Raw genomic sequence first — 22,632 nt, 5'->3', positions numbered from 1 at the left:
ACAGATGCCATATGGACAGGTGTGGAAAGCTTGTCAGACTTCCAGGCTAATAAGTAGCTTACGCAAATTGGGGAAGACTGTCCTCGAAAGGAAAGGACCAGAAGCAAAGTCAGTAATGTTTCTGTTTCTGAGGGAAGGGTATTTGTCCTGTGGAGGTATACTCGACCCAGTTCTGACCGAAGTGGACACCGTGCTCCCCGCGCCACACCGGCTGGAGAAAGCTTCTGTAAGCCTGGAGGGTCCCCTCCCCTTCCCCGTGTCGCCCGCTGCCCGGTGCAGCCACCCTCTGACTGTGAGGAGAGGTTGGCGTGGCGTGTCCTTGGCTTTCAGATAAACGACCAGACAGGGTGTGCTCGTCCCCCGTGCTCAGCTGCTCTGACTGGGTGTGATGTCTGTGCGTTGACGTCCTGATGAGGGTGTCGCTAATTCACTCCTTTGTAGTGCTGGGGACTATTCCACAGATTGTTTACCCGTAGTGATGTTATTTGGGTAGCGGGCCAAATCGCTTCTGGGAAATAAAACCCCCTCTTATAATTGGTATCGGCTGTGGCTTTGCCGTTGCCGCGCCTCTGAGGCGACTGCATAGCTGGCTGGCTGGGTGAGCCGTGACACCCGGTCTCTAACAGAAAGTGCTTGACCGGAGAAGGACTCAGACGCTTAAACAAACAGCGGGTGGTCCTCGAGTGTCTGTCTGGGGAGGGAGAACTTCCCTTAACTGCCGTCTCCCCTGAGTTACCCGTGTGTCAGGGAGCAAACAGAAGCCCGCTTACTGTGCCTCCTTCACTCAGATGAAAGCACTTTTATTCCTTTACGTGCCTCTCAACTCTATTTAAAGCCAGGCCTCTTGGGTCAGTATGGACAACACAACACTCTTCCCTGTGCGGTGCTGGGCTGCCGGGTGAGTGCAGGCCATTCCGAGCTAGAAGGATGTTGCTAGACAGAACGCGAAAAGTGGACACGCGGCGGCCCTTTGCCTGGCTGACTGCCTCCGGACCCCCGCGTACTAATTCTGAAGGGGGCCCGGCAGTATTCCATCGTGACCAGGCACCCCCAGGAGCTCTGGTACAGGACTGGCAGCCCTGTTTTGGGAGACCCTGTCCTGAGACCCCCGCTTGCCAGGGGAGGGTGAACCATCGGGTCCTCCGGGGCAGCTCCTCATTCCGCAGGCTGGCGGTGACTGACTGTCCCCGTGCCCTCCGCCCTCGAGGGAGGCGCTCTTGGGCCCCTCGGTCGCCGGAAGTGTGGGTTACAGCTTGCCTGGCCGTGACTCATCACGGCTGAAGAGCCGGAGCCCGGACCTAGGGTGGTGCTCAGAGCAGCCGGAGGGGTGTGGGTGGCCCAAGGAGGGAAGCCGGGCCCCGGGCAGGCACCGGACCCCAGGCTTCTTGAGAGAAAACGCGGCCACATCCGCTGACGAGACCGAGAGAGCGTGCGGTCAGGGCACCGGTCTGTGCAGCTTTCACGACCTGGGGCTCTGGTGCCCGTTGGTCAGTGGCTGCCGCCCCGTGGAGTGGGAGCCCATGAGGACGGAGACTGGCCTCCACTTGAAGTGCCTACAGGCGTGTATAGAACAGAGGAAAGATTCGGCAGAGAAATTAAAATACTCCTATTTTCACTGAAGAAATGAACGATTCACCTCCACCAGGCGCCAGGTTTCTTTATCCTGCAAATGGGAACAGCAGCGGGCCATTGCCTGCCGCTGTCTCACGTTCCTTCTTGGCCTAAAATGTTCACTGGATCCTGTCACTCCGCTGTGTGGCTGCCACAGAACACTTGAAATCTGTGCAAATTCCTGAAAGTTCTCTGGCAGTAGTGTGTCCCTTCTGACCAAAAATAGCGATAGGACACTTTATTTTAGTGGAATTTTTTTTGTTAAAATATTTTCATTCAAGGGGGAGCCCGGGGGGGCTCAGTTGGTTGAGTGTCCAACTTTGGCTCAGGTCATGATCTCGCGGTTCATGAGTTCAGGCCCCGCGTTGGGCTCCATGCTGTCGGGGCAGATCTTCTGTCCCCCCTCGCTCTGCCCCTCTCCTGCTCACTCTCTCTCTCTCTCTCAAAAAACAAATGTTTAAAAAAATATTTTCCTTTAAGTAAACTATGAGAACTATCCATACACCTTATTTGAAAGTTTATTGTCAGTATGCAATTTGGGGATAAATCCATGCCTGGAGACCTAACCGATGCACGAAATCTTTGTTCAAGAACGTGTTGATGTTTGGAAATACGGGTTTGGCTGTGCTTTATCTCATTGAAGAATTAACTGACGACTCTGGCCACACAGTACTCGCCTAGTGAGTTATGGAAACAAATGCTGCTTCCGTCCCCTCTTTTTCTCGTGACTGAGGGAGGGAACCACATAAACAACCCTCTCGTTTTCCTTCTGCCCTGAACTCTTTCTGCACGTGCACCTGAGCGCCTTGTCTCTACCATGGCCACCGCTGCGGGGACACGGGGCCGGGCTTCGCTCACCGCCAGCTTTAGCTCATTAGAGAAGAGCGTTCGGGAGCAGTGCCACAGAGCCGTGACCGTGGTCCCTGTTGCTTTGGCATCGAGGCTGCAGAATGGCACGGGAAATAATTTCCAACTTGCTGGTGTGTTCGCTTTAGCTCTCAATGCGGCCTTCATGGATTGCCTTTTTGGGGCTTTAGTTGAGAATCCATTGCCTTGCCTTGACCAGCGTCCGGAGGCCCCCTGCTTCACTTGGCCAGTGAGCCCTTCCCCAGCCTTCAGAACCGGCCCTGCCGTACCTCTCTGAGCACGTTTCAGTAGCCACATCTCCCCTTCTCTCCCCTTCGGCCCCCCTTGGCCCTTGTCAGGAACCTGCTTCTCCCGTTAGATCCGCTCGGATAATCCAGGGTGACCGCCGCGTCTCAAGTCTCCTCATTTACAATCCCGTGTGTGAAGTCCCTTTGCCACGTGAGGGGGCACAGCCCCGGGTTCCGGGGATCCGGACGTGGATGTCTCGGGCACCACTGTTGCGTTTCCACGGTGTTCTTTGTCATCTTAGCCGCTGGCCTGCGTGTGGAGGGCACAGCTGTGCAGGAGTGTGACCCCCGCTGCCTCCCATTCGCAGGTGTCTGGCTATCCTGGTTCACATGGGGTCACAGCCACGGCTGGCAGCATCTACCCGGGTCAGGCATCTCTTTTGGACCAGACGGACTCATGGAATCACAGACCACAGGAGATATCGATGTGGCAGCCCAACGTGGAGGTAAGCTGGATGTTCGTGTGTTAGCATGAAGCTTTGCCCAAAGTACCTTCTATTTCTGAATCCTGAGAGTTGTTGATTTCGGTGACCTCATTCGAACACCAAGGTGCTCCATGTGCCCCAGTGCTTCCTAGCTCTGTGAGTCCTTTCACTGAAACCAAGAGATGCCGCCACCATCAGCCCGCCCGTCTGAAAGGCGGCGCACCAGCCTGAGCGTAATGAGCGTGTGCGGGAGGCACGTCCCCGGAAGGAGCAGGGCAGGGCGACAGAGCCTGCCGCTCTGTGGGCCATGGTAACTTTCACCAGATTTGCCCGGTAAACCAAGAACCGCTCCTGTGATAGTAAATGTTGTTTCTTGGACTCCCAGAACGCCTGTGGTCACTGCCCGTGCCCTCGTCCTTGGAGTGAGCGTGTTTAACAATTGCTCGGTTCGCCGCAGCGTGTGCACGGAGTTTAACCCTCCTTCTGGTCCACCTCCAGACTGTTTTCACTCCTTCACCGTAACCAGTGATGTATTCTCTGCACGTTCCTTGGATTGTTTCTCTAGAATAAATCCCTGCAGGTGGAGCTGTGGGCTGAACGACCTTGTACTTGGCAAAGATGCTCGGTAGGAGGTGACGAGCCGCCTCTGGGAAAGTCGCTCCCGTGAGCGGAGTGTGAGAGGCCCTCTTTCCACCGCCCTTGCCGTTCTGCTTCATTTCCTTTGGAAAGACACAGAAAACAGCAAAACTATCCTCAGTAGGCCCCTGAGAGTGGATGCGCTGTTGTATTTCCCTCCCGCCAGGACTCTGCGGCCCTGGACCTGCGCGGGATCGGGCAGGTGCTGCCCACCCAGCTGGTGGAAGAGCGGCTGATCCGGCAGCAGCAGGAAATGGAGGAGGACCAGCGCTGGCTCGAGAAAGAGGAGAGATTCCTGGTCATCCTGGTAATTGGGACCCCCTCCGCTTGTGACGCGCTGGCACGGTCTGCTGTGCTGCAGACGATCGGAAAGGTTCATCCTTTTCAAAACCAGAGAGTTTGTCTCACATCTGGCCCCTAACGCCGGCAGCAGTGGGTCATTTCCTCTTCTTGGATTCCCTTTTCCACCAGGTTTCTGAGATGTTGCTGGTGGCATTGTGGGCTCGGAGGTGTTAGCATCCCTGTGTTTTTCGCAGAAGCAGCTCCCCCTTAAGTGTCAGCTCGCACGTAAGAGCCTGCATTTTGCTGCTGCAGGACGTGTGACCGGACAGCCGAGGACCCAGGCCTTGCCTGCCCCGTTCCTCTCCTCTCGTGCTCCGACACATACCGACTGCCCCCCCCCCCCCATGTGTCTGGACAGCCCGAGTGACAGCCACCTCAGATGTCTCCTGGGGCAGAGAGGAAGTGGAAAGGCAGAGCGGTGTCTGTGTGTCCCTTGACACAAGGGCCCTTCGGACTCGGGGCCCCATGCCACGCACTCCTGTGCCCTCAGCCTCAGAGCCCATTCCCCCGTCCCCTGCACGGCTGGTTCCGTCTTCCTGGAGCGGCCTGAAAAGGATGGCTGAGCAGAGCCAGGACTGCGGGCACAGATTCTCGACTCCGTACGTCTCCTGGGCAGGGCACAGCCGGTCCCTCGTGCTTTGATCAAGTAAACGCTCCCTGAAGCCAAGACGCTGTTCGACTGTAGGCCGAGAGACCAGACACCAACAAGGGGCGGGGTGGTGGGAGGTGCGGTTCTCACATCACTTCCTGTCTTCCAGGCACTGACGCTTTTAATCGCCGAGTAACGGTGTCATGAGACAGTGACCTTAGTCTGTGTTGCGCAGCGTTCGTCGACATCGTTTCTACGTGGCTTTCGTTTCTTTGAACCCGTAGTTCACAGTTAGAGCAGCCCGCACACTCAGGTTCAGGGAAGCCCGTTTTCACTGCCGGAGCGGCCAGTGCCCTGAGCACAGGACGTACTGGGGCTGCCCTCAGCACGCCTGCCGCCTCGGAGAGCTCAGGGGGCCCGGAGACGTCACGCGCGCTCCACGCTCCGCCGCTGCCGGTCGGGACGAAGGCGGTGTTCCTCAGCACGCACCGTTGGCACAGTCGGGCCCCTCAGGTTGTACGCGACGTCTCCCACGTGCTGCCGCCACCCGACGCATTTCTCGTGTGGGGAGTCCAGTCTGGCCAGCCCCCCCCGAGGAGGAGAGGGGTCCGGAATCCTTTAATCGAAATTCTGGAAGGTTTTGTGTTTTTCAGAATCCAGTATTGTTGCACCAGAGAAAGCTAATGTGGTGTGGTGCACGTGCCGTGGGTTTATGTAGTGTTCCAGGGGCATCCCAGGGGTAAACAGCAAAACACGGATGTTCATGTTAACAGCAGTAGGTACAGAGTTCACGTCCATTCAGGTCACGTTGTGCCATGAAATTCGCTTGCTTCAAATGCAAAAGAAAAAAAAATTACCAGTTTTCAGTGCTTGTTAGATTTTGGAACCGAGGATAAAGGAAGTGAACCCTCCCTGTGACACCCCCGTTTTACGGGGTTTCCCGAGGTCACCCAGCTAACGTGTGGCTGAACCTGGATTCAGTCCAGAACCCTGCTGCAGGGTCGGTCCAGCTGCTTTGTCGTGTGGCCTCAGCGCATGCGAGGGCGCGTCGTGCTGGGGGGAGTTTTAACACTACACTTGCCGGGCGCTCTTCTGTACGTACGTTTACAGCGAGCTATAGGAAACATTGATAGGTAAGGTGACGCGTTTACTTTTGAACAGAAGTCTCGTGCTGCGTTTACTTTTGAACAGAAGTTTCGTGCTGTCAAAAATCTAAATTATTTAAGTTAAAGCATATCTTGATAAGAGGCAAGCTGCAGACAGTGGTGATCGTTTAGTGCGGAAATCTGGATATGGAGTGGGCTCCAAGAACGGCCGTTCCCTAGCCCATCTTATACTTTTGCCCAGACAGAATATTTTCTTGCATTGATTTGTATTTTAAAAAGTCACTGTTGGGGCTCCTGGGTGGCTCAGTCGGTTGAGCGTCCGACTTCAGCTCAGGTCATGATCTCACATTCCGTGAGTTCGAGCCCCGCCTCAGGCTCTCTGTGCTGACAGCTCGGAGCCTGGAGCCTGTTTCCGATTCTGTGTCTCCCTTTCTCTCTGCCCCTCCCCTGCTCATGCTCTGTCTCTGTCTGTCTCAAAAATAAATAAGAATAAATAAATAAATAAAAAGTCACTGGGGCGCCTGGGTGGCGTAGTCGGTTAAGCGTCCGACTTCAGCCAGGTCACGGTCTCGCGGTCCGTGAGTTCGAGCCCCGCGTCAGGCTCTGGGCTGATGGCTCGGAGCCTGGAGCCTGTTTCCGATTCTGTGTCTCCCTCTCTCTCTGCCCCTCCCCTGTTCATGCTCTGTCTCTCTCTGTCCCAAAAATAAAAAACGTTGAAAAAAAAAAAAAATTTAAAAAAAAAAGTCACTATTACCGATTCTCCGAACTAGAGCTGCTGAATGTAAGTACCACCAGCTCATGCATGACTGACCGCGAGTGAGCAAAGGTTTGCTCAGGGTTGCAGAGTGCCGGCCCGTGCTGCTCTGCTGGGGTGCGGCGGGGGAGCACCAGGAGCCCATGGGTGCTTGGAGGGGTCAGGGACAGTGCCAGAGCCCGGATGTGTTGAGCCAAGGTGAAAGATCCGTTGGAATTTGCAAGGCAGACAAGCTCAGGAAATCCCTTCCAGGCAGAAGGAAGGAGCATGAGTAACAACACCACTCAGGAGACTGTTCTCAGAAGCCCCCCACCCACGCTGGATGTGACCGAAGCTTAGGGAGTGGGAAGCAGCTAACGGGTTCACCGCTCAGTCTTCTGAGCGGTTTCACGTGTTTATATACGAGGCTCAGTACCCGGCTGGTGAGTTGTGGGCTTTTTCTCGGCATTGAGACCATGCACGTACAATGAGCAGACCTTGAGTGTGCAGCCGGCCGAGCTCTGTTAAGTGTGTGAGTCCGTGTAACCCACACCCACGCGTCGGACATCTCAGACCCCACATGGCTCCCAGATTCCGTTCAGAGCCCATCTCTGAGGCTGTACGAGATGCCCCCCGGGGTCCTGGTCCGCACCGCGCCTCGCCTGCCCCACGGCCTGGGTTCTAGGACATCTCTGCTCAGTCGGGGCCTCCCTGCCACCTGTTCCCCCTGCCCTTTATTTCTCCCGTGCCGCTTTGATGACTTAATTTTGTGTCTCGCGTCCCTTACTGACTTACTGCCCATCCACTCAGAGCTCCTGCCACTGCTCTAATGGTGTTTCATTTTCCCCGAATTTGTTGGGTCTGTATTTTCTGTGTGCATATGCAGTTCATTTTTAGACACTAACCTTGTGTTTTCCAGTATTGATCACATGAACTCTGACTGATTTCCCTGGGTTTTCTGCATGCACAACTGTCTTTTTTTCCCCCATTTTTTGAGGCATAATTGACACACGTCACTTGTTGAAAGCATCTCCTTTCTGCATTTTCAGTGTTTGTTACATACGTCAATTTCTTTTGAGGCATCCCTTGCCAATTTTTATATTAACTAGGTCCCCGCCTGCTTTTATTCTTAAAGATGTTGTCTATAATAGTTTTTCTATTAAGTATACTGTTGGCTCTGTATTTTAAATACATTATTTTTCTAAAATCTTGTAAGGAGTGTAACGTGATGCACAATGTGGGACATTTTGCTTGGGTTTGAGCTAGCCCTGTATTCCAGAGTTAAATCCCTACTTAAGGCATAACTGATCATTCTTCTTTTCTAAGTTTATTTATTTATTTTGAGACAGAGAGCATGAGCGGGGAGGGGCAGAGGGAGAGAAAACCAGGCAGGCTCCATGCTGTCGGTGCAAAGCCCAACAGGGGGCTCGAACTCACAAACCATGAGATCGTGACCTGAGCGGCAGTCGAGTGTCAGACGCTTAACCGACTGAGCCCCCCAGGTGCCCCGAGCCATAACTGTCCATTCTTGCAGTATCTGGCATCCTTCGTTAGTGTTCTGGTAGGATTTAGTATTGCCGTCCATGAGTGAGAATGTCTTATTGTTGTCACTGTTGGCTACGGGGTCCAAGCAGTGCTGGTATCACAGGTGAGTTGGATATTCCCTACCCCATCTTTGATTGGGGTGTTTGTCAGGTGGGCATTGTAGGTGGTAGGGGTGAGGGGAAGCGCGTGGCCAGGACTGGGGCCTCTTCCAACGGGAGTAGCGGGCGGAGACACGTAAGCAAGGAGATGGGGGTGACATAAATGTCAGCGTCCCCGTTCCCTGCCTCAGCCACAGCCGTATTTCTAAAATCTGACCCTCTCATTCTCACACTTAAAATCAGCCAGTGGCTACCACAGGATGACTGCCCAGGATGACTGACTGGTCCGTCAGACTGTGAGCTGTCCCTGCATTCGTCTTGTCCTCAAGGTCCAGCCTCCTCACTCAGCCGCTGTGACAGAGAGGACGGCACAGGAGGGGAGGGCCAGCGTGGGGACACATGGGAAGAACATTCCAGGGAGAGAGCGTACCAAGTGCAAGGTCCCGAGGCGAGGCGGGAGGGGCCAAGTATGTCTGAGCACAGAAAGACCACCGCAGTGGCCAGAGCGCAGCGGGTGAGGGGGACAGACAGCGCAGGGCCCTTAGGCCATGGCAGGCTAGCGGGACCCCGGGGCCAGGGGCACGGGCAGTGGCGGGAAAACAGAGCACGCTGCACATTAGAACTGAAAATGGTCTTTCCTGTCCTTGACTGTCCTTTTCAAGAAGGCAATACTAGAAAGAATCTAGACCCTGGAGTCAGCCACATGAGAATTAAAAATCCTGGTTATTATGACCCTATATAAATTGTTCACCCTCTCTGCTTTAATTCATTTATCTGTACAATAAGTGTAATATGCTCTATCAAGTGTGGGTAATACTGTTCTCCCAGGGCTGGCTTGAAGACTAAACATGTAGCACGTATCCAGTGGGAGGAGCAGGGGGTACACGTGAATTCCTCAAAGGGCTTCTCACTCTCACTCAGGGCGTGCTCCGTGGCAGCTGAGAGCCTCTGAAATCCCAGACCGTATCCCTCAGCCCACACCAGGCTCCCGAGGACGGTCCCAGAACACCTTCTGGCCTCTCCTGACCCAACACTAAGAGGATAGGTCGAGTGGGAGATTTGAGCCACTTGTGGGGGTTCTGCAAAGGAGCACTGCAGCGTCACCTGGGAGTGGAACGTGCTTGTATTGGCTTTGCTTGTTGTTACAAATAAAGCCTTGATTCCTTTTTGCTGTTGGCAGAGCGCCCACAAGTGGACTATTTTTAGCAGATGGCTAACAAGGCCCGCGTGTTCCTCTCAGGATGTGGGGCCCTGGGCAGGAGGCAGCCCACTGCAGGCTTCTCCGGTGGTCAGGGACGGAGGGTCTGTTTGGGGGCTTTTTCCTAAACCGTTGTAGGCCTGATACCCTTGTAAAATAAAATAAAAACAAGTACTAGAAAAGACAAAACAGGTTCTTTTAATATGCAGAACATGAGCCAAGTTTGTTTATATGAACCCCCACAGACCTAAAAATTACTATTTTAGATAGCTCTGGAATTTTTTAAAGATACTTGCCTTCTGTTTCTGTCTCATCGTGACCTGGTGACAAATCCCCAACCCTCACAGGTCCTTGGGCCATGCGAGGCACAGCACCCCTACTCCCTTCTGTGGGGCCAGCTTGTGCCCCTGGGTAAGGAGCTGTATTCTTGTTTGAAAGATTGACTCCCAAGTTGCTTTGCCAGTAATCTCGCCCAAACGTTTTCTAATAGATGAGAATCAACAGGTGTCGACTGGAATCTTCCGTTCTTAGGACTGACACCATTGAGGGCGGTCACTGCCGTTAAATACGGCTGCTGCCTTTCCTTGCATACTCCAGGGGGGTCAGGGCTCCGTCACCTTATCCCGCTTGCCCCTGGCCGCCCAGCCCTGACCTAAGGCACTCGCTCCTGGCAGTGGGCCCTCTCCCCATCCAGCCCGCGACCTCCCGGGGTGCCCCTTTGCCTGCAGGAGCCCTCACAGGCTGGCCGGAGAGAGCCCACAGCCTCGTCAGCCTGCTCAGAGGGCTTTCTTTCCTACTGGGCATGGCTTAAAGACAGGCTGACTGTGTCACCGTCTCGAATTCCTTACAGCGGGCACAGTACTCCTCTAATGCGGTGCCGCGCTAAAGATAGGAGTTTAATTTTAAAGCGAGAATGGCCTGTCTCTATAAAGCCGACTTTGTCTTCCGAAAAAGGAAATGAATGTCTGAGCTGTTTGTCCCCCTCATACAGACCCAGGCAGTCTACGCATGAGGAGCGCCAAGCAGGGGTTCGGGGTGGGGGGGGCAAGGACACGCCGCGAGACCCCCTCTGGCCCTTTTCTGCTGGGCCAGGCCACACCCCTCCTGTGTTCTTGTATTGGCTGCATTCCAGAGGTGATGACAGTGCAGTGACAGCACACAAAAGAAGAGACCGCGGTGTGGCTGGTGGTTGCTGCGTCCCCAGAGCCTAAAACCGTGCCTTCAGCCCTCACCTGCTGCCTGTGAGGACACAGCGCCCGGGGCCATAGGGGACAGAATGTTCACACCGGTGTCCTTTTTGGTACCAGCAACGGGAAGTAACCCACCTGCCCCTTCCTGCAGAACAGATGGGGTCACACAGTGGGACGCTGCACAAGGGTCGCAGTGGGCGAGACCCCTCGTCACGCCCACAGGGACGGGTCTCACAGAGATCACGTTCATGACCCCGACACAGGGGAGGCACTGTGCAGAACGTGAGTTCTCTGGCTGCGGGTCAGAAGATCGGTCCCCTCTGCGAGGCGGAGGCCGGCCTCAACTGGAGCCTGCTGGGTGTCCACAGTGTCTTGATCTGGGTACTGGGTTAGGTGGGGGCACACGTTTGTAAAAACGCACTGGGCTTGTGTATAATGTGTATATAAGTTATACCTAAAGAGAGAGAGAAGGCATACCTGATGGGGAAAATAACCAGATAACCAGCCCCAAACATGGTTTATGTGTGTGACCTATTTCTGTAAGATTTCAAATATAAATTTCTTCTTTTTGTATTACCGTCTTCAAATCTAGAATGTTCTGCACGCACCTCTCCCAGGAGCAGAGGCACGAACGGCCGCTTCTCTCTGACGGCCGGTGTTGGCTCTCTCAAGTCCCCCATGCTGGCACCCGCCTCTGAGACAGGCTGTTGGCTACGTGGAGAAGCTTACATACCTCTGTTCGTGGACACAAGTGCGCGTTATAGAGCTAGGTTTTCTCGGCTGAAACTGAAACGCCGTGTTGGGGAAAGTGTAATGTGAGGGGATTCCTGTGCGTCAGGAATAAGTCGTTTCATGTGGTTCGTTTGGAGATCCAAATGCCCACGTAACACATGGGACACAGCACCTAACTGTGCAAGCACACAAGAAACAGAAGTTGCTTTTGTTTAAGTAAAAAAGTAAATGTTTCCTACAGTCAGGGGCTCCTGGTGGGCTCAGCCGGAAGAGCATGCGGCTCTTGGTCTTGGGGTCGTGGGTTCGAGGCCCAGGCTGGGTACAGAGATGACCTAAATAAGTCAACTTTTTAAAAGATACATTTGCTCCGGTTAAAACAAACCACGTATTTGTCGCCTGATTGCACGCACCTCGTGTTGCTTCAGGCAGCTCGGGGCGTTCGTCATCCTGTCGCATCTTCTTCACGTATGGAAGGCGAACACGCGACCCCGCGTCCAGCAAGTCAGTTGGTGCCATTTTCCCGGCAGCATTAGCTCACTTCGTGTCTGGGTCACGTTTTGGTAATTCTCACGGCAGTTCAGACTTCTGTGGCGGTGACCTGCCATCAGTATCTTTGAAGTTACGACTGTAATCGTTCTGGGGCCCCACGGACCACACCGTCCTCGAGCAGCCCTGTTCCCTGAGACACGACACTCACATCAGGCCGGTTAATATCCCTGCAGTGAGTGGCCGCTGGGTGTCCCCGTGGGGGAAAAGGTCACATGTGTTTCACTTTAAATCAAAAGCTGGAAGTGATTAAGCTCAGTGAGAAGGCGTCAAAGCCCGAGACAGGCTGAAAGTGAGGCCTCTTGCACCAAAGCGTTCACCCAGTTGTGAGCGCAAAGGAGCCACTCTTGAAGGAAAGTACAGGTGCTTCTCCCGTGAACACGCGGATGATAAGGAAGGAAAACAGCCTCGTTGCCGATGCGGAGAAAGCCGGGTGGTCGGATGGGAGATCAGATCAGACACGACGTTGTCTTAAGCCAAGGCCTGGCCCGGAGCAGGGCCCTCCCTCTCGTCCGTTCCACGACGGCTGGGGGAGGCGAGGGAGCCGAGGGAGGAGAGCTGTAAGCCAGCAGAGGCTGGTTCCGGAGGGTTCAGGAAAAAAGCCGTCTCCACAACCTACAAGTGCGGGACGAAGCAGCCAGTTTTCCAGAAGATCGAGCTCAGATAGTCAGCGAAGGCGGCTGCACTAAGCAGCAGGTTTTCGGTGTGGATGAGACGGCCCGGTCCTGGAGGGAGACGCCGGCCCGGACCTCCGCAGCCAAGAGAAGTCGGCGCCTGCCTTGACAGCCCCGGAGCACGGGCTGGCTCTCTTGGGAGGGGCCGACGCGGCTGGTGACTTCAAGAGGGAGCCGGTGCCCAGTGACCGTGCTGGAATGAGGGCCCGAGGAGTGGTGCTAGGTGTCCTCCTCCTGTGCCCGGCGGTGGGACCACAGAGCCCGGCTGGTGGGCATCTGTCCACGACACGCTTGACTGGGTATTTGAAGCCCACCCTCGAGGCCTTCTGCTCAGAAAACAAAGATTCCTTTCAAAGTCCTGCTGCTCCTGACAAGGCGCCTGGTCACCCCAGAGCCCCGCGAGGGATGGACGCGGAGATTTGTGTGGTGTTCGTGCTGCTAGCACAGCATCCGTTCTGCGGCCCACGAATCAGGAGTTAACTTTTGACTTGCGAGTCTTCTTACTTAGGAAATACATTTTGTAAGGATACAGCTTCGGGGCACCTGGGGGGCTCAGTCAGTTGCGTGTCCGACTTTGGCTCGGGTCGTGACCTCGCGGTTGGTGATTTCAAGCCCCATGTCGGCTCCCCACATCTGCCAGCACAGAGCCTGCCGCAGATCCTCTGTCCCCCTCGCTCTGACCCTCCCCCGCTTGCGCTGTCCCAAAAAATAAATACGTATGTTGTTTAAAAAAAACATTTAATTTAAAAAAAAAAGGATATAGCTTCCATAGACAGGGAGTCCTCGGACGGATCCGCGCAAAGTTGACAACCTTCTGGAAAGCAGTCACTGTTCTAGATGCCACGAAGGACCCCTGTGATTTTGTGGGAAGAGGTTGAAACGTGAACACCGACAGCAGTTTGGAAGAAGTGGCTCCGACCCTCGTGGAGGACTTTGAGGGGCTCAGGACGGCCGCGGAGGACAGCCCCGCGGAGGCGGTGGGGACCAGAGGGCCGGGATCAGGAGCGGAGTCTGAAGACGGGACCGAACTGCTGTCGTCTCAGGATAAAGCTGACGGGCGAGGAGGTGCTGCTCGGGGAGGAACAGATAACGTGCTTTCTGGGGATGGAAGCTCCTCCTGGCAAGGATGCCGTGGAGATTGTTGGAAGGACAACAGAGGATTTAGAATATTCCAGAACCCTAGTTGGTAAGGCGGCGGCAGGGCTTGGAGGACGGTCCCCACTTGGGAAGGAAGTTCTGTGGGTAAAATGCTGTCAGACAGCGTCACCTGCTCCAGAGAAATCGTTCGTGAAAGGAAGCGTCAGTAGATGTGGTTAGCATGTTTTAGCAATAAAGTACTTTTTTTAAAGTGTATCTGATAGCGAGTGGGGGAGGGGCACAGAATCCCAAGCAGGCTCCGCGCTGTCAGTGCAGAGCCCGTCATGGGGCTCGAACCCACAAACCGTGAGTTGATGACCTGTGCCGAAACCAAGAGTCAGCGCTTAACTAACTGAGCCGCTCAGGTGCCCCAGCAATAGAATAGTTTTTAATTCAAGCGTTTTAAACATAACGCTATTTATTGCATGCGTTACAGTGTAGTATAAACGTAACTTTTATAGCCACTAGGGAACCAAAAATTCATTTGACTCACTTTATTGTGATTTTTGCTTTGTTGCGGCGATCTGGAACAAACCTGCAGTATCTCTGAGGTACGCCTATAATTCTGCCTTCTAAGCTTCAGGTTCCTTGTCTGTACAAGCTTCTTTCTACCTTGCATTTTCAGTGGAGCTTTCCTGCAGCAGGTATTTCCTGAATGTCTAATGGTGCCCGTTACTGTTCCAAGCACGTATGTAATCCTTGTATTCACCATGGGAGGTGGGTATTAGTCTACCTCTTTTCCAGCCAAGGAGTGGGTCTCGGGAGGCTAAATGCTTTGTCCCAGGGGCGTGGACACTGTTCACAGGGCAGTTGTTGGATGCTTCATTTCCCCATCTATGTGTCCTGCCTTCTACCAAGTCCTGGAGACCCCACGGGAAGCACACAGAAGCCGTGGCCTCTGTCCTTCACGGAGCCTGGCATCCAGTGAGAAGAGGCAGGGATTTCTAATGTTTAGGACAGGAGGGCAGATTGATACAGTATTCTGTTGATTGAATTGGCTCCGTTTTAAATGGCGGTCATTAGTGGCAGGGCACAGTGTGCCTGCTGGCGAGGGACATCCAGACCTCCCGGCACTTGGGCAGCTGATACCCAGGACCGTTCAAATGTTTAAACCCTCTGACTCAGTAGTTTTTTTTTTGGAAATCTGTCCAGGGAAATAATCAGGGATTTCGTCCAATGTTTGTATACAGAGGTGTTTATCAACAACTGTTTATACCATTGAAATTTGAAGATTGCCCCACCACGTAACAGAACTCTTCATCTTACTTGACACTTTTGTGCTACTGACTTAATGCTTTGCCAGTAGTAATTGAATTAGTCCTCCCATCATGCCTGGGCAGTGGGTACTATTACTGCCCCGTTTTGGAGCTGAAGAAATTGAGGTCCAGGCCACACAGCTCAAAAGGGTTGGAGCCTGATCCGAACCCAGGGAACCAGATGCCAGAGCCCGTGTGCCTCACAGTCACGTGTTTATGACTGCCTTCATGCTGGGGGATGCTGTGCAGCCTTTTAACGTGGTTTTTACCAGTTTCCACTATATAACGTCGTACAGAGGCTACAACATTTTATGGCATGGTTCATTTTTGTAAACATAGGTTTATAAGAAGGGAGAGACAGAGCTCATTTCTTCCTCGCCCCACACCCCACAAGTGCTTATGGGTTGTGTCCTCGGTGCTGGGTCCTTGCAGGTGCAGGGTGTACAGACACACAAATGACACATCGAGACGTTCTCTTTCGAATGAGGGAAGTCATTGCCGCACGATCCCTGCCAAATAGAGGGTGTCTGTAAACCAAGAACTGAGCAGTCCTGTCGGGGGAAGCCAAAGGCGACGACCCCGAGAAGGGGTATGTGGCCAGAGCGCGCGGACAGACGGAGGCAGGGTAGAGGCCACTGCACAGACTGGTCTTCGTGGGGAACAAACCTTCTGCCGAGCTCGGCCAGGATGGCACGAAACCTACTCTGTTTAGTGTGGGATTCACGAGATTTGCATACTCTTACGTATACTAAATCCAGATTAATCCATTTGGTTTCTGTATCATGTATGCATTGGGTGGGGGAAGGGGAGTGACGTGTGACTGGACTGTTTGCTGCTTTGGGGGTACAGCCAGGTACACGTAAACCTTGCTCTGCCAGGACGCAGGAAGGGGTTCTTGTTCTTTTCCACTCTGGGCTGGAGTTCTCTCTGCCGGGAAGAAAACTCTGTGCTGCTGGGAAGAGAGGGGAATTGCGGACTTCACCGTGCTGCGCGGGGCTCCTGCACACTCCTGTGTGCTGTGCGCATGTGGAGAGAGGGGCTTTGCCGGGGCAACGGACCTGGGTTTGTCATCACCGGGTTTGAGGATTTTCCTGAAACTGGGGAACTTTCGACTCTTCTCATTCAGACGACAACGTGTCATAAGAGAAAGGGACTTAATACAGAATACGTCCGTGATTTTCAAAGCAAGGATGAAACTGTCCGATTTTGTTTCCTTTGCCATAGAAACCCGACGTGCGGCTCTCTCGAGGCAGCATCGACAGGGAGGACGGGAGTCTTCAGGGCCCGGTAAGCAGCTGCTGGGTTTTCGCCAGGAAATCTCGGGAGATATGCATGCTGTCGCTGCACATGAGCTGTCGTTCGCTAGTTCTGCCCTCTTGGTGCATGGTTCTAGTTTCCACAGCAAGGCTGTTTTCTTGTGTGTGCTTTGAGGGGCAATGCCTAAATTCTCTTTAAAGAGCTGGTTTATGATTACCCCAAATGCACTTAAAGCCTGCTGGAAATATTCCCCTGATCGTTTAGGGAGAACAGGTCAAACGGTTTTATTTCCATCAGCAGGTGTCTGAGCAAAATAAAAGCAGATTTCTTTAAACAGTCAAAGAAGTTCCCAGTACAACAGAGAAACCTGTGCCTGCCGGGTGACAGACCTATGGATATGCACCCTAATAAGGCTTCTCCAACCTGTGCCGTGAGATCCAGCTGCCCCTGACACTTGGCCCCTACAGGATGCGCTCAGCCACCAGCGTGGGAAGATTGGGCCTTTCCCGTCAGAATGTGCTGGTACAGCGGGCTCTGTGGGCAGAATATTGGACGTTGCTGATTCACGAGCAGCAAGTCACACGACCGGTTACTCGGCACACAGGTCTCCTTCCGTAGAGGGGAAAGCTTAACGAGTGACAGGCGGTCTGTCTTAAGGTGGTAAGGCTGAGGATCAGCACGCACGTCAACCCCTTTCAAGGAAGCGGCTATTGAGAACACCACTAATAGGAAATTTTGCTAGAAAAGGGAACTGTGTGTGTTCCAGCACGGGGCACGTAGCAGGCCCCCAGACGGTGCGTGGAGTGGGCACATAAGGGAGGGAGCTGCGCCTGGATCTTAGAAGGGTTCTCCAGAAACACCCTGTGGAATGGACGGTGTGGGACGGGTCCACTGGCGGTCCCGGAGCATTTGCTGGGCCCGGGGGCTTAGTACCGATGAGAAGGAGCCGTGCCGAGTGCCGTCCTCAGGCCCCCTCCCTGAGGCCTCAGCTCTCCTGTAGTCAGGACTGGTGCCATGCACCCCACAGAGGAGTAAACCGAGGCTCCTAGAAAACCAGGCCACGGTCACCTGTCGCGGTGCCAGATGCCAGACTGCGCACTTGCCAACATGACGGCTCACTTCAAGCGGTGCAGGTCAGGTCGTGGTCGCTTCCCGCGGGGGTGCTGAGAACACCCCGCGACCATGGCGGTGTTCCGTCTCCCGTCAGCCCTTCGCTGGAGACGACAATCTGGTTTGGCCCACCTCTTGAAACGCTCCAACCTAAGACTTTGGAAAATGCACCACGGCTTCAGGGAGAACTCTTCGGCTGGAAGACTGGGATTGTAAGGAGGAATGAGACAGTGAACCAACACTGATAACTGGCCAGTGGAAATCGACCCCATCAGTGTGCATAGAAAGTAGAAAGCGTTTGGCTTCTCAAAATAATACACAGGCTGGCAGCATGTTCCTTTTGTGACAACTCTGTGTTAGGTAAATGTTACCAGCCTCAGTTAACAAACCGGAAACGCAAAGCCCCAGACAGTTGAATGACTCCTCCGAGGCCCAGGGCCCGTGGCTGGATACACGGCACAGCCAGAGCACAGCCTGGCCACGGGCTCGTCCATAGGACTTGCGAAGGCAGAGACTTTGCTGAGCCTCCCCTCCCAGAGCCAACCTGCGGGATTGCCTAGCACAGTGCATTGTACATAGATTTGTTGAATTAACCCAGAATGTTCTTAGAATAGAATTTTCTAGTTAATTGGACTTTCCTTGCTACCTGAGTATCAACCAGAAAATTCTGTGTCTTAACTCTTTTTAAGTATGTGTATTTTACTGCCTGGATCGGGAAACACAACACAACTCACAGGCTGTGTCCACTTTTAGAGTTTTGGCCACGTTTCCTGCATTTTTCCGCCATCACTCATCCTCTGGCTCCCTTGGCTGCCTCGTTCTTCACGTGCTGTTTGCCCCTACCGGGGGATCCCCTGTCTCTGGGCCACGCCCCTCCCAGAGTTCTTCACGGCTTCCCCCACCCCAAGTCTGTGCTCACAGGTCACATTCTCAGAAGGCCCGATCTTCCTGCTGAAACCTGCGGTGTCCTTCCCTCCCCCCTCCCCCCCGCCCCCGTCCTCCTCTCCCTTTTCCACCGGGCTTGGCAGTGTGCTGTCATGTGCACCTGCTGTTACTGTCTTGCTCCCTGGGTTACGTTTACACTGTCTGCTTCACAAGGGGGGGGGGGGGGCTCGTTTTGTGCCTGGAGCAGAGCCGTTCAGTAACTGTCAAGTAAATGATAGGTTAGAGGTGCCTGGGTGGCTCAGTCGTTTGAGCATCTGACACAGCTTCAGCTCAGGTCATGCTCTCACGGTTCGTGAGTTCGAGCCCCTGCACCGGGCTCTGCGCTGACAGCAAGGCGCCTGTTTAGGGCCCCCCCCCCGCCCCTCCCCCACTTGTGCCTGCTCTCTCTCAAAATAAATACACATTTAAAAATCAATAGGTTAGCTGCACAGTGCTACACTGAACGGGCTGTCAGGGAGCCCTCATTCTTCACACCACACAGGTGTGTGAGTGTGTCAGACCAGGGGTGTGCAAGTGCGTGTGGTTCCGGGAGGCCAGTTTTAATTGTGTGCCCCGCTTGCTAGTCTTCGTATCTTAAAGAGGTAGATCCCTTCACGTTACAGAGTGAAGCACCTTAAAACATGTGTATTTGGCAACTAGTTTACTATCTTAAATTGAGCAAGGTAAGTCTCTGTCTCCAGAGGTAGAGTGTAGGCATAAAAAGACCGTTTTCATTTCGTCCCGGGGTAGGTTGTGTCCGGGGGACCGCAGGTGTGACAGTGCACAGCAGGCCTGGCCTTGAGCGGAACAGTCTTTGATGGTGTCCCTGGGCGGGACTTCGGTTGTGCTTTGGCTTCTCGTCTGGGCCGGGAGCCCGGTGGGGACCCGATGGCTCTGTAGCAGCAGGCCCTGGGTGACAGTGACACCCCAGCGCCACGGTGTCCTCCCACTGTCACTGTTCCTGATCGCACCCCTGCTTGTGAGGAGGACCGGCGGGAGGGAGGGAGGGGGCTTCCTGAGCAACGGACCCGACGCTGGGGAGGCCTGGATCTGTGCTTCTGAAAGGTGGGGACTGGAGGCATCCGGAGACGTAGTTTTTCTGAAGGAAATTTTAAGTTGTCTGTGACCGCTCCCGTCCACGCTCCTGTGTATCCCACACCCTGCTGGCAGCTTTGCTTTTTCCTGATCCCCACCCACCTAGGCCTTGAAGGCAGCCCCCCACCCCACCCCCGTCTCGCTGGTCTCAGAGCCCAGCGCTTAGCACAGATGTTCAAGGGGAGGAAGGGGAGGGAAGGCCATCGCCCCATGGTGCCCACTGGCACAGTGACCGACCTTTTCTCTTCCCACAGACGGGAAACCAACACATCTATCAGCCTGTGGGTAAACCAGGTAAGTGAAGACGTGACATCTGTCAAGTTTTTATAATGTGGAGGGGAGTGGGTTTTACCTGGATATCGTTTCTTAGCTTTGGAGTATCTCATGACTTTGTGACCCTTTTTCCTCTGTGTTCCAAAGCAAGTATGATGTTTACCAAACTCAGCCCCTGCCTAGCATATCGGAAAACAGACCTTCCCGCCGATGCATCAGAAACGCCTCCACGGGGTGCCCTCCAAGATTAGTGTGTGTGACAGAAGCACGAACCCGTGTTCAGTGTCTGTCTGGGCCGTGTGTTACTGTACGTCACTTACGGGGACACCTTCCCTTTTCCAGATCCCGCAGCTCCGCCAAAGAAACCGCCGCGGCCTGGAGCCCCCGGTCACCTGGGCAGCCTCGCCAGCCTCAGCAGCCCCGGGGACAGTTACAACGAGGGCGTCAAGGTGAGCGTCCGAGCCTCTCGCTCCGGGTCGGTGACCTGTGACACGAAGCAGAGTCAGTGCCGAGGACGGGACGAGCAGAGCGGCACCGCCGTGGGCCCCAAGCGTCCATCTGGTGTGGCTCTGAACCCGTCCAGGAGGCGGGAACAAGCTTGACGGGAGCTTGTCTTTTCTGTTTTTCTCTCACGTGGTAGATTCTAGGGCCTCAGTCAGAGCTCAGCTTCCTAGGTAGTTTCCCTCTGATCAGGCAGAGTGGTTCTTTGGAATAAAGCGCCAGGATGGTTTCTGGTTTTAAAAAGTAATTAAACCAGGATGCCTCTGGGGGAGACCTTCCGCAGGCCCCTCTGTCTCCAAGTGGTGGAAAACTGCCACCGTTTTCCAGATGGAGGCGGGACCACACGTGTAAAAGCGCGTGTGCTGCGTGGACCCAGCCCAGGCAAGGCAGCGTGCGGCTCAGGCGCCCTCACGCGCCACCTGCCGTGCCGGCTGGGACTGGGGCCGTCGGGGTTCCCGAACCCCCCACCCCGGCTCCAGCCAGCCCCACAGCGTCGGGCCCCAGGTCTCCCGCCAGCAGCCGTCCTCTCCCAGAGAAGCAAAGGCAAGGGTTCTCTGCCATTCCATGAGAGGGTCTTCCTCTCAAAATGTATCCTGTTTCCCAAGTCTGCCACACCTTGTTTTCACGTTTTAATACCTCTGTGGTCAGGTGATGTGCTGGCCCAACTGGCAACTTTGCTTTCCCTAGAGGAACATACAAAAGTGCCTCCTGCAGAGGGTGGCATCTTAGCATCGGGAACTGTGTTCTCCGTCGAAAGACGCTGTCTCACCAATACCCACCATCACCGGGTGCCCTACCTGCATGCACGCTGTGCCGGGACCTGCCCTCACGCCAGCCTCCCTCAGGATCAGTGCTCTGATTATTGTTTCCACTTTTCACACGAGACCGCAAGCTTCACAGAGGTTAAAGGGTGTGTTCAAGGTTACAGGCTCCCCAGCCGAGCCAGCCTTTAGCCAACGTGCTGATTTCCAGAGAGAACAGGTATGTTGCCATATTGGGGTCAGGAGGTAGCTGTAGGCAGAGAAGATGCCACCTGCAGACACAGGGCAGGGCCTGGGGAGTGAACCCAGCCAGACCAGCCTCCCCTCTGCGGGACGCAGCACAGGTACCGCTGGGCCCAGGGCGCCCCTGGCAGTCAGTGCTGCTCCTGGTTCGGGGCCCAGGGGCTTGGCATCTGCGGTTTCCCCAGCTGGTGCTGGGGGCACCTCCCACGACTCTTCCAGCGCCAGTACCCCACAGGGTATTCTGATATACCAAGCAGGTGGAAATCTTCACGGAAATAGTATGCTCACTTACAATGTATTAAGCAAAGATTTTTTAAATAAAGAGTATGAAGTATTATCTTCCTTATCCACCTGTTTGGTGGGGGTTACTGAATCCAGCCTCAAAGAGCAATACCGTTTTAACACAAAAGCACTCCTCTTTAGATGTAGTTCATCCAGATAACATTTAGCCAGACATCAGTGTCTCTTTGGTGGCTTTGTTTTGATTCTGGCTTCTCTGAGGCTTTAAGCTCCCACCTGAGCCATTGGAACTGTTGACGTCTCTACAGGGTGGCACTTTATCCTAAGTACCCGCCAGGGGTCTCCAAGTTGTCAGGCTCCAGAAAATAGGAACCCAGGAACAGACGCCTGTCCAAACGAAGCTGTTGCTTCGGGAATGTCACTGCGCATGGTCCCTGGAAGCGCTGAGACCGTGCTTCTGTGACCCGCCTTGGGCGAAGGGCAAATACAGAACAGAAGCTCTGGATGGGTTAGCATAAAGCAGCCTTTGCCTCCGAGAGTCCAGAATGGTGGCGGTTCTTCCTGACGGAGCCCTGCCTGTGGCTGCTCTTCAGGAAACTGTGCCTTTATGTTGGTGTGGTCCGGGCATGGCCTACGTCACAGGGCTGCACATGACTTGGCACAGGAAGTAAGAGACGAGATGTCGTCTTTGAAGTGATGCAGTTAGGAACAACCTCCCTCTTTCTAATGCAGGGGAAACGCTGTGGAGGGTTGTACCTGGAAGTTTAAGATTCTGCCTAACTCTTATACCAAAGGGTACACTTGTTCTAGATGATTCTAAGGAAGAAGCAAGATAGCTACCTTTCCCCAGTTAGGTTGATCTTTTAAGTTACAATAGGATAGCCTTGGTGTAAGCTGTAGAAGAAAAAGCATTAAAGCAAAGTTGTGACTTTCAAATAAGGGAGCCTTAAACCATAAGAATCGGCTAAAAGAAGGGTTTGTTTTGTTTTCTTTAAAATTTTTTTTATTTACTTTTAATCTTTTTTTTTTTTTTTTTTTTTTTTTGAGAGAGAGAGAGAGAGGGGGCAAGCAGGATGGAGGGGACAGTGGGCAGAGAGAGGAGACACAGAATCCGAAGCCGCCTCCAGGCTCTGAGCTGTCAGCACAGAGCCCAGTGCAGGGCTCGAACTCACAAACTGAGATCATGACCTGAACTGAAGTCGGACACTTAACACACTGAGCCACCCAGGCACCCGTTTTGGTTTTTAAAATCTTCT

The 22,632-nt window shown here is 54.0% G+C and overlaps 1 protein-coding gene and 1 long non-coding RNA gene across 20 annotated transcripts in view; both read left to right on the top strand.

Annotated features, from left to right (window-relative positions):
• PTK2 (protein tyrosine kinase 2) overlaps window positions 1–22,632 on the top strand; it is a 257,923-nt gene that overhangs the window by 227,681 nt on the left and 7,610 nt on the right. For all 19 annotated transcript variants that reach the window (XM_078441853.2, XM_078441844.2, XM_078441846.2 and 16 more), the window contains 5 exons: window positions 3,074–3,211; window positions 3,993–4,133; window positions 16,197–16,259; window positions 19,613–19,652; window positions 19,974–20,080. In XM_078441853.2, coding sequence (XP_078297979.1) covers window positions 3,074–3,211; window positions 3,993–4,133; window positions 16,197–16,259; window positions 19,613–19,652; window positions 19,974–20,080 — 489 coding nt within the window. The remainder of the gene's footprint in view (window positions 1–3,073; window positions 3,212–3,992; window positions 4,134–16,196; window positions 16,260–19,612; window positions 19,653–19,973; window positions 20,081–22,632) is intronic.
• Window positions 16,266–18,068, top strand: LOC132664577 (uncharacterized). Its single transcript, XR_009603796.3, has 2 exons — window positions 16,266–16,745; window positions 16,807–18,068. It is a non-coding gene; the product is annotated as an uncharacterized LOC132664577 (long non-coding RNA).

The sequence above is a fragment of the Panthera onca genome, chromosome F2 (assembly GCF_046562875.1).
Source record: "Panthera onca isolate mPanOnc1 chromosome F2, mPanOnc1 haplotype 2, whole genome shotgun sequence".
Classification (NCBI taxonomy): domain Eukaryota; kingdom Metazoa; phylum Chordata; class Mammalia; order Carnivora; family Felidae; genus Panthera; species Panthera onca.
Note: the sequence above shows the minus strand (reverse complement) of the source record. Positions and strands in the feature narration are given on the sequence as shown.